General features: G+C 40.9%; 1 protein-coding gene and 1 pseudogene across 1 annotated transcript in view; one reads left to right on the top strand and one right to left on the bottom strand.

Annotated features, from left to right (window-relative positions):
* Positions 1-7,758: 7,758 nt before the first annotated feature.
* RNGTT (RNA guanylyltransferase and 5'-phosphatase) overlaps positions 7,759-11,922 on the top strand; it is a 334,258-nt gene continuing 330,094 nt past the window's right edge. Inside the window, exon 1 of the mRNA XM_042939336.1 lies at positions 7,759-7,796. Within this exon, the coding sequence (XP_042795270.1) occupies positions 7,772-7,796 (25 nt within the window). The 5' untranslated portion in view covers positions 7,759-7,771. The remainder of the gene's footprint in view (positions 7,797-11,922) is intronic.
* LOC122220164 lies at positions 9,627-10,169 on the bottom strand (annotated as a pseudogene).

The raw sequence follows: 11,922 nt of genomic DNA, 5'->3' as shown, positions 1-11,922 counted from the left end.
AATAAATGCTAAAAAAAAGGAATCCATATTAATTAAATATTGTAATGACATATTTCAAAACTTAAATCAGGGTTGAGGTCAAAGGGATACTCAATGTTGATTTTTTTAAATTAGTAAGTGAAGCAGCCTACCAGTGTAGAGTTCTAATGAAAGGAAAAGAATTAGGTCATTCCTTATGTATTTCTAGTACTAGTTAATATAAACCAGAAGTGAAATTGCAACATTGCCCAGGATAATAACTGAGGTTTGCATAAGGCTCTAGAAAATTCCTTCCTTGCAACACTTCCTGGCCAGTATGTGCTCTTGTTCTTCCTGGTAAAGTCCAGCCCATATTGTCTGTGTACTTCTCCTTAACATTTCTTTGCTTGTCACTTGGCTGGATGTGCTTTACTGCTGGGAGAGTAACAATTTTTAATACTGAAATAGGAGGAGAGTTAGAAGACAGTAGTAAATTTTGCTGACAGGAAAAAGGCCAAGTAGGAACTTGCATGTAAGTCAGCCCACTAGTTAGTCATCATTCTCGCCAATAAAATACATACCTGGAGTGTGATGGGAGTGGCGATTTGAACGCTCAGCTGGCCTGGTTTCCCCGAACTTTGGAAAGTCCTTAGGTGGGACACAAGTGTACTGAGGTGGGGCTCGCTGCCTCATGATCTCGTAACAGCTGTTGTTTTGTCACAATTATTCATGGCAGTGAGCCCGTCACTGAGTATTCCAGGCTTACGCCTCTGTAACTAAACTTTTTATGTTTACTGCCAAACTGAAATGCTTAAAACACCCAGCAGTGGTGGGCGAACTGAAAGTCTCCAGTCAGAATGTCTCCTCTCTGGCATAACTAACAACTTGTGCCAAGTTCTGCCTTCCTGGTTTTCCTCATGTGACTCTCCCTGCTCTGCCACACCCGTCAGCCTGTCCAAACCAGTCCCCGTGTGCCTTACAGTCTTAGCTTCTGCTGTGCCTTCCCAGAGCGCCCCCTCTGAGACAGTCTCTCCTGAGTTCATGCCCTGGGTCTGCCCCATAAGTAAATGTGTGACTTGAGGAAATTCCTTTCCCTTCCCTGGAAAATGGGACAATACTTCTTAGGGTGGTGGTTTGGTAGTAGATACTCAATAAAAATTAATATCTTTGGGGCGCCTGGGTGGCTCAGTCAGTTAGCATCTGACTTCGGCTCAGGTCACGATCTCGCGGTTCATAAATTCGAGCCCCACGTCTGGCTCTGTGCTGACAGCTCAGAGGGAGCTGATAGCATATATCACTTTCCTCTGAATAGAATGTAGTTCATAATTTAGCGCTTAATTATAAATCTCTCGTAATTTTGTTCATTATTTCATGTGGTGTTTGTCTCATCCTCAGTTAGCCCAAACCTTCCCAGAGAAGAGAGAAAAGGCTTTATGTTTTTAAAAGTCCTCTTAGAATATCTTCTCAGCGACAGAGCAAGATTACACAGGTTTTAAATATGTTATGGTTGGTAGGCAGTTTGATTTGTTGACACCACCATCGTCAGTTCCATTAGGTTGTGGTAACAGGATGAGACCAGGTGGCTAGGATGTAGAGACACTGTGGGCTATTGGACCCGAGTAACTGGCATCATTAATGTTGAGTTTCTCAGGTGGTGGAGAATTACTTTATTAATATAAGTAGAGGGTTTTCTATACAGTCTTAATACTCCCAAGTTCTATTACTCATCCCAATTACTGACACCAGTTGCCCATGACAGAAACTTGAGACATCCTTAACTCCGCCTTCCTTACCTGCCTCACACTCACCTTGATTAGTCAGCAAGGCCCAATAGATTCTGCCCCTTCTTCGACGCTGCAGTCTGGCCTTCCTCTCCATTCCCACTCCTCAGGCTCTAGTTCAGGCTTCCACCATTGCTTATTTGGAATCTTTGAAAAACCTCACAGCAGGTCTCCTTGTTGCTATATTCACACCTCTGCCATTTACTTCCAAAATGAAAATGAGGCCACAGTTATCTTTCTCAAACAACTATCTGATCAAGTTATTCTCCTTTCTAAAGTCCATCACGGGCACCTAGAGTGGCTCAGTGGTTAAGCATCTGACTCTTAATTTGAGCTCACGGCATGATCTCACGGTTTGTGGGTTCGAGCCCCATGTTGGGCTCCAGGCTGACAGTGTGGAGCCTGCTTGAGATTCTATCTTTCTGCCCCTCCCCTGCTCTCTCTGTCTCTCAAAAGCAAGTAAATAAACTTTAAAAAATGATTTTCTTTCTTTTTTTTTTAAAGGTTTATTTATTTTTCAGAGACAGAGAGAAACAGGGTGTGAGGAGAGGAGGGGCAGAGAGAGAGGGAGACACAGAACCTGAATCAGGCTCCAGGCTCTGAGATGACCACACAGAACCCGATGCGGGGCTCAAACTCACTGACCATGAGATCATGACCTGAGCTGAAGTCGGACGCTTTACCAACTGAGCCACACAGGCACCCTTAAAAAATGATTTTCTAAATAAATAAAATAAAGAATAAAACCCTTTAATGGTTGACCATTAGTCACAGGACCCTGCCACCCACCATGGAGTCCATCACCATCAAATCCTTATCTCCCCTCCCATTTCTGTCTTCCATCATTCCTCCTTTTACATCCTCATTACAGTTATAATGTGCAAGCTCTTGCAAGCTTCTGGGCTTTTTAAGATACTGTTTTCTTGTCCAGGAATGCCCTTCTCCTTCATTTCCCTTTTTATCAGTGGTTTGGAGCAAAGGCTGTAGGTCAGACACCTTCATCTGAATCCTGACTTCTGTATTTGCTAGCTGGGCTGTTGGGTAAGTTACTAATCTCTTGAGACTCACTTTCCACATCTGTAAAATGGGGCTTACAACAAGCACCGCCTCCAAGGGCTAGTGTAAAGACTGAAGGAGAAAAATAATGTGTCTAGTACTTAGGAAAGTGTCTGGTACAGAGCAAAGGCCAAATAAAAGTTAGTCATTGCTACCACTTAATATTGAAGTGTTATTTCAAGACATTGCTCATTTGACTTCAATGATAGATTGAATGGTGGTTCCCCAAAGATGTCTATGTCCTAATCCCTGGAACCTACGAGTATGTGATTTCACATGGTAAAGGGAGATTGCAGGTGTGACTAAGTGACGTAAAATTTTCCAGATGAGTCCCCTGTAATCACAAGATTCCTTATATGAGGAAGGTAGGATAGTCAGAGAAGGGAGAAGGCAAAGTGCTAATGGAAGCAGAGACTGGGGTGAGATAAAGAATGCTGGCAGCCTTTAAAAGATGGAAGAGATAGGAATTACCTGCAGAGTATCCAGAAAGAACCAGTCTTGTCAACGCCTTAATTTTAGTCCTAATGACTCATTTCTGACATCTGACCTCCAGAACTATAAGAGAACACGTTTGTGGTGCAGCCACTCTGGAAAACAGTATGGATGTTCCTCAAAAGATTAAAAACAGAACTACCCTATGACCCAGTCCTACTAGATATTTAATTGTACTACATTTATCCAAAGGACACAGGAGTGCTGATATGAAGGGGCACATGCACCCCAATGTTTATAGCAGCACTACCAACAATAGTCCAATTATGGAAAGAGCCCAGATGTCCATCAACTGACAAATGGATAAAGATGTGGTATATATATATGTATATATATATATATATATACATATATATATAATGGAATATTACTCTATGATCAAAAAGAATATAATCTTGCCATTTGCAATAACATGGGTGGAACTAGAGTGTATTATACTAAGTGAAGTAAGTCAGTCAGAGAAAGATAAGTATCATATGATTTCACTCATATGTGGAACTTAAGAAACAAAACAGATGAACACAGAGGAAGGGAAGGAAAAAATTAAAACAGAGAGGGAGGCAAACCATAAGAGACTTTTTTTAGTTTCTTTTTTAAAAATAATTTATTTATTTTTTAATTTATATCCAAGTTAGTTATTCCTTAATTCCCCTTACCCATTTAGCCCATCCCCCCCTCCCATAACCCCTCCAGCAGCCCTCTGTTCTCTATATTTAAGGGTCTGTTATGTTTTGTCCCCCCTCTCTATTTTTATGTTATTTTTGCTTCCCTTCCCTTATGTACACATATATATATGTGTATATATATACCACATCTTCTTTATCCATTCATTCATCGATGGACATTTGGGCTCTTTCCATACTTTGGCTATTATTGATAGTGCTGCTATAAACATTGGGGTGCATGTGCACCTTCGAAACAGCATATCTGTATCCCTTGGATAAATACCTAGTAGTGCAATTGCTGGGTTGTAGGGTAGTTCTATTTTTAGTTTTTTGAGGAACCTCCATACTGTTTTCCAGTGTGGCTGCACCAGTTTGTATTCCCAGCAGCAGTGCAAAAGAGATCCTCTTTCTCCGCATCTTCACCAATGTCTGTTGTTGCCTGAGTTGTTAATGTTAGCCATTCTGACAGGTGTGAGTAGTATCTCATTGTGGTTTTGATTTGTATTTCCCTGATGATGAGCATTTTTTCATGTGTCGGTTGGCCATCTGGATGTCTTCTTTGGAGAAGTGTCTATTCATGTCTTTTGTCATTTCTTTAGTGGATTATTTTTTTTTTTGGGTGTTGAGTTTGATAAGTTCTTTTTTTTTTATTTTTTTATTTTTTAATGTTTATTTATTTTTGAGAGGGAGAGAGAGACAGAGCATGAGTCGGGGAGGGGCAGAGAGAGAGAGGAAGACACAGAATCCGACGCAGGCTCTAGGCTCCGAGCTGTCAGCACAGAGCCCAACGCGGGGCTCGAACTCACGAACCGTGAGAGCATGACCTGAGCTGAAGTCGGACACCCAACCGACTGAGCCACCCAGGCGCCCCTAGTTTGATAAGTTCTTTATAGATTTTAGATACTAACCCCTTTATCTGATATTCCATTCCGTCGGTTGCCTTTTAGTTTTGTTGATTTTTTCCTTTGCTGTGCAGAAGCTTTCTATTTTGATGAGGTCCCAATAGTTTATTTTTGCTTTTGTTTCCCTTGCCTCTAGAGACATGTTGAGTAAGAAGTTGCTGCAGCCAAGGTCAAAGAGGTTTCTGCCTGCTTTCTTGTCTAGCATTTTGATTGCTTCCTGTCTTACATTTAAGGCTTTTATCCATTTTGATTTTTTGTGTACGGTGTAAGAAGTGGTCCAGGTTTATTTTTCTGCATGTCACTGTCCAGTTTTCCCAGCAACACTTGCTGAAGAGACTGTCTTTATTCCATTGGATATTCTTTCCTGCTTTGTCAGAGATGAGTTGGCCATACATTTGTGGGTCCATTTCTGGGTTCTCTGTTCTGTTCCATTGATCTGAGTGTCTGTTTTTGTGCCATGTAAGAGACTCTTAAATACAGAGAACAAACTGAGGGTTGCTGGAGGGGAGGTAGGTGGGGGAGTGGTGGGGTAAATGTGTGATGGGCATTAAGGAGGACACTTGTTGGGATGAGCACTGGGTGTCATATGTAAGTGATGAATCACTAAATTCTACTCCTGAGACCAGTACTACACTATATGTTAATTAGCTTGGATTTAAATAAAATTAAAAAAAATAGAGAGAGAGAGAGAGACAGAAAGAGAACACATTTGTGTTGAATTAAGCCACTAAATGTGTGGTAATCTGTCATAGCAGCGATAGGAAAGGAGCACAACTTCCTAGAGGTGACTTGAACCCCATAACATTTACATATAGAGATATAATTTTTTTAATTAAAAACTTTTTTTAAGTTTTTTGATTTATTTTGAGAGAGACAGAGACAGTATGAGTATGGGGGTGTGGCAGAGAGAGAGAGAGACAATCCCAAGCAGGCTCTGAGCTGCCAGCACAAAACTTGAACCCACAAAACTGTGAGATCATGACCTGAACCAAAAGTAAAAGTCAGACATTAACTGAGTGAGCCAACCAGGTGCCCCTAGATATATAATTTTTTTAAATATATATATTTAAATGTTTATTTATTTTTGAGAGACAGAGAGAGCGAGAGCGAGAGCGAGAGCGAGAGAGAGAGAGAGAGAGTACGAGCAGGAGAGGGGCAGAGAGAGAGGGAGACAGAGAATCCGAAGCAGGTTCCAGGCTCTGAGCTGTCAGCACAGAGCCAGATTTGGGCTCAGACTTACAAACCGTGAGATCATGATCTGAGCCAAAGTCAGGGCATTAACCGACTGAACCACCCAGGTGGCTTACTTGCTTTTTTAAGCTTACAAAAATTATATTGGGGCACCTGGGTGGGTCAGTCGGTTGTATCCGACTTTGGCTCCGGTCATCATCTCATGGTTGGTGAGTTAAAGCCCGGCATCAGGCTCTCTGCTGTCAGCTAGGAGCCCACTTTGGATCCTCTGTCCCCCTCTCTATCTGCCCCCCTTCTCAAAAATAAATAAACATTAAAAATAATAAGTTAATAAATAAATAAATAAAGTAAGCTCTCAGTCCAATATGGGGCTTGAGTTCATGTCCCCAAGATCAAGAGTCGCATGCTCTACCGACTGAGCCCCTAGATATATAATTTTTAATTCGTATGTCTCTCCTGTGAGACTGTATGTTTCTTAAGGGCTACTGCTTACTAATATTTGAAACCACCTCCTATCCCTACCTCTACATACTTAGCACAATGTCTGGCACATTCTCAAACTCTAATATTTGACGGAGGAAAGTTTATGGTCTCAAGGGTGGGTTTTGTTTCGGTTGCATTGAGTTCATGTGGAGATGGAGGGACCAGCCATGGATTCTCAAATGAGGTTCAGTCTCTGGCAAGTACAGGTCTGGGAGATGTGTCAGGGGAAATGATTGAAATAGGTCTGGGGATTGTTGTAGAGAAGAGAGGTGACTGTAATTGAAGAAGCGCCTGGTCCTGGAATACTTTATATGATGAATATTTCATGGGGCTCTGGTCTCTGCTTTTCAAAGATACAATAGCTCTAGAAAAGATCCAGCAGAGGACATTAAAAATGATCAAGGGCAGAGAGAATTATGTGTGGTGGTAAAAATGAAAAAGATTCCATTTGCAAAAAAAAAAAAAAAAGTGGAAGTCTTAAACTCATGAGGAATAATCATTCATTATTTTCTCAAGTCTGGAAAAAAATAGAAACAGGTAACATTCCTGAAGCCTAACAATCTTCCCAACAACAACAACAAAAATAGCTCTTTATATAGCATCCATTAAAATACAGAATCCATTACTTCAAGAGGCTGTGTCAACTGAAGTTCTTTTGTTTTTTGTTTAAAAAATTTTTAATGTTTAATTTTGAGAGAGAGAGAGAGACAGAGCATGAGCTGGGGAGGGACAGAGAGAGAGGGAGACAGAATCCGGAGCAGGCTCCAGGCTGTGAGCTGTCAGCACACAGCCCGACACAAAATGGGCTCGAAATCACAGACCTTGAGATCATGACCTGAGCCCAAGTCGGACTCTTAACTGACTGAGCCACCCTGGTGCCCCACTCTCGTGCCAAATGAAAATGTGAATACTTCCGGCAGAGCTGGATTAAGGGTCAAGCCAGCCTGGCAGCTGCCCTAGGTGCCTGTATGAGCCACAAATCATTGCTGACTACATTAGAATGTGGTGTCTGTTAACCTGAATTTTTCACATAAAACTTCTTATAATTTTACATCTGTAAAATTTGCCTGGCCCTATTAAAATAAACAGCGCCCTTGAGTGGAATTTAAAGAGAAGAAAACCAAACATCTCCTCACAATTCAGATTAATCTCCTTTAGAATGCTTTTGAATTCTAAATGCTTTTGAATAGAATGCACATACGAAGCAGCCTTATCAACTAAACTTCTGGATTGAATAGAATGGATGGCCTTTGTGCTATTTACTAGAGGCAAGTGATTTATCTTCTTATCTACATTTTAATCTCTTTAATATACTTTAGCAAAGTGGTCTGGTTCCAAAAAAAAAAAAAAAAAAAAATCACAAAAGGAAACTATGGAGAGAACAAGAAGCACAGAAAAGTAGGATTCGTTGTGCAGACTTTTTTTCCCAGGACATTTAACTTTACATTGGCTAGTGGAAATAAAAGAGCAAATTAAGCTTAAGTAAATAATTTTTATTGATAAAAGATTATTTAATGCATTTTACATTTAGAAATGTTGGATAATTATTTAATGAATATTATTGTGAGGGGCTCCCATTCTGGGGAGCCGACTTTCTCAGTTATGTCTTAACTGTAGGTTTAGAAAAGAGTTGTAAAAACTATGTTATAAATGGCAATTTAGAAATGTGTCGAGATATTTTGGGATAATTACAGTCCTTGGGCAAGCCAGCCCACCAGGTTGGGAACGAATGAGCTAGAGTGTGTGAAAGTTCTTTGGAACTTGTCATTCCTATGCTATATACTACCAGCCTCCGCCTGCTGCAGCCCTCCCACTCCTGTGTGCTGATTATAATATTGCCATATCTTTCAGGTCCCAGAAAGGCTGTGGCCCGGTCTATTAAAGTAACCCTCTCTACTAGGCAGTCAGCAAATGGTCTCCAGAGCTAGCATGCTTGAGAGCCACCCAGGTCCCGTCATACCTGACTCACCATAGGGACACATCTACTATGCCCAGTATTTGCAGCTCAGAATGCAGGTCTAGAGCCTGGTCTAGCCTGGTCTTGAACTCTGGCTGGTAGGTTGTCAAAACTGGCTCCACCAGCCCTTGCACCTGGTTGTGATCCTCAGAAGGCCCTTTCTCCTGAAACTGGACCCTATTTGTAATAATCTTCCTTATGTTTAGGGCTGTCTTGATTCAATATCTTGTAGCGTTCCAAACAAATCAGAAAAACAGGATTCCTGGCTCCAAGCCGTCTCCTCCATCCAGCAGCTGGAGAGCCTTTCTGGACTTGTGTTAACCTTGATTGTCTTGGGCCATCCCCCTTGACTTTTCAGACTGCTTTGCCAATGACTCTGGCAGGTTCTAGTTACTCTCTCTTCTCCTTAGCCCAGGGGGACTTCCCAACCTGATACTCAACTAGGATTTTGCTCTTTTGATCTTTGTACACGTACACACACACACACACACAAATATACACATAAACTTTTTTTGAGGTGGTTTTAAAAAAAGGAAACAATAGACCAATAGAACAGTAATGTGGTGGGAATGTAAAATGGTGCAGTTGTTTTGAAAAACACTATGTCAGCTCACAATATTAAACAGACGGTTATCATATGATCTTATGACCCAGCAATTTCACTCCTAGGTATATACCCAAGGGAAACAAAAACATGTCCACACAAAAACATGTATACAAATGTTCAGGGCAGCATTAATTACAGTGGCCAAAAGGTAAAAATAATCTAAAGGTCTATTAATGGATAATGAATTAAAAAATGTGGTATCATATAATAAAATATATAAAAAGGAACGGAGTGCTGATATATGTTACAACATAGATGAACCTTAAAAACATTATGCTAAATGAATAAAGCCAGTCACACACACCAAAAAAAAAAAAAAAAAAAAAAAAAAAAAAAAAAAATATATATATATATATATATATATATATATATATATATATATATATAGTATGATTCTATGTGTATGAAATGTCCAGGAAAAGGAATCTAAGAGATAGAAACTAGATATGTGGTTGCCTAGGGTTGGGGGAGGGTAGGTGATGGATATTTCTTTTTGGGGTGATGAAAATGTTCTAAAATTACATAGTGGTCATGGTTGCACACCTCTATGAATATATAAAAAAACCACTGAAGTGCGCAGTTTCTTTCTTTCTTTTTTTTCCCCCTGGGTCACAACGCCCTTTATTCAGACGGCGGCGCACAGCACTGGGCCCTTGACTGCTCCGGTGTTAACGCGGAGACGAGTGCAGAGCTCGGCCGCCCTAGTGATCTGCTGCTGTCTGAACTGCGGTCCACAATAGCCGCACGTCCCGGTTTTTGTTTCTTTGTCCAGGTTTATGTACAGTTCCGGGTGGCAAAAGCACCCCGCCCCCCGCCGCTATCACACGCGACCACAGGACTGTCAGCTCCACTCACAGGCTGCTCAGCAATGAAATCAATGACAAAGTTTTCATTCACCTCTTTCTTTCGACCTACAAATCGAATTTTCCTATAGTCCTTATCATCATAAACCTGGCCGGTGTGCGTAATCTTCTCTCCGGTGGGTGAGGTCCGCACCCCTAGACGCCTGGCGCCCCGGGGCAGCCTCAGCGCCTACGGGCCGCTCCCGCCCCGCAGCCGGCAGAAAGTCACCGTCCTATTTATTTTTTTATAATTTTTTTTTTAAGTAAGTTCCATGCCCAACATGGGGGCTTAAACTCATGACGCTGAGATCATGCTGTACCGACTGAGCCAGAAGGTACCCCAGGATATACACATTTTAATTTTAAAAGTACTGTCAAATTGTTGCTGAAGTGGTCATAATAGTTTATACTCCCTCTGGCAGTGAGTGGGTATCCATTTCCTTATGCCTTGACACACACACACACACACACACACACACACACACACACATTTGACATAACATTTGATATAACAAATCCTTAGTTTTTGCAAAGCAAATAGGTGTAAAGTGGATTCTTATTTCCATAATTAACTACTAAGGAAATTGGACATCTATTCTTAGGATTGCTTTTTTATACTCTTTCCCGCTCTTTTCTATTGGACTGTTTGCCTATTTATTTAATTTTTAAATTTTATTCTCACTAGGCTCCACTCACAATGTGGGGCTTGAACTCATGACCCTGAGATTAAGACCCTGAGCCAGTCAGGCACCCCAGCCATTTTACATTTTATCTTTAGTAGTTCTTTATATATATTTTGTTTGATAAATACCTATATAAATATCTATGTAGTATCCATATCTATCTGCATATGCAAATATTTCCTACCTAGTCATTACTTTATGGTTTTTGCTTTTCTTATTTTACTTAAGGCTTTCTGTCCTGCCAAGATCAGAAACATATGATCTTGGTATGAGATAGGGAACTAATTTTATTATATTTTCCAAATGACTAGACCATTGTCCCAATGTTATTTATTGAACCCTTTATCTTTTCCTCTGCTGTTTTGAAACACCATTTTTCACATACTAAATTCTTAGTTCAATGGCAATTCTCAGGCTTGTATATAAAAGTGAATCTGAAACCAGTAGACACAGGAAGTCCATGTGAGGAGAATGAGACTGGCTCTCTGAACTGTCTGGCCATGGGAGTTTCCAGCAAGGAAAGCATGGGGACTTTCCAAAGTTAGCACTGGACATTTTAGCATTAGGCAAATAAATTGGAAGCTAATACTCCACATCCTCATAATATTAATTAACAATTGATTATGTCATTTTCACTTTTTCTTTCCAGAATCTATAAAACATTGTCGCCCACTTTGGTGCAGAAAGTGGTCAGGATATTTATCTTTCAGCTCCTTTCCTGTGATACCCCCTTCAGACTGCCCATGTCCCTTAATTAAAGGTCACTGCTCTTCTCTCCTTCTGGAGTCTGGTTAAAGTCTCTCCCCTGGTTCCTTTGGACCTCTGCTGCTATTAGTCCTGGGTCCTTGCAAGAACTTTACACCTTTCCTACACTTTTGCAAATAGTTCAGTGGTGTGCTAGTAAATGGCCAGGGTTGGGGGGGGGGGGAGGAGGGAAAGAGCCTTAATTTGTAGCATTTGCCAATTGCTTAGTGTAAATATTCCCATTGTGGCCCGTTGTAAGCTACTAGTGTGAAATCACTGAACACAGACTTGGGAGGAAGTGCTAAGAATCAGCTTTTGTAAATAAAACATGAAAATAAATTATTTTTTAATTATCCTAATTTAAGTGTGCTCCAGACTGATGCTGACACCATCCTGGAACACCGACTCTTCACTCAGAGAAAGGAACTCTCTTTTCTATAGGACTTTAGTCTGGGAAGAGGTAAGCCCAGAAGCTTCAGAAGCTGTCTGAAAGTGACGCCAACCAAGAGGAAGGCGGAGCTAAGAGGGGAGGCAGGGAAATTCCTGGATATCATTTGAAGC

Source organism: Panthera leo, chromosome B2 (genome assembly GCF_018350215.1).
Source record: "Panthera leo isolate Ple1 chromosome B2, P.leo_Ple1_pat1.1, whole genome shotgun sequence".
In the NCBI taxonomy this organism is placed as follows: Eukaryota; Metazoa; Chordata; class Mammalia; order Carnivora; family Felidae; genus Panthera; species Panthera leo.
The sequence above is the reverse complement of the archived record's forward strand: the minus strand, read 5'-3'. Positions and strand labels throughout refer to the sequence as shown.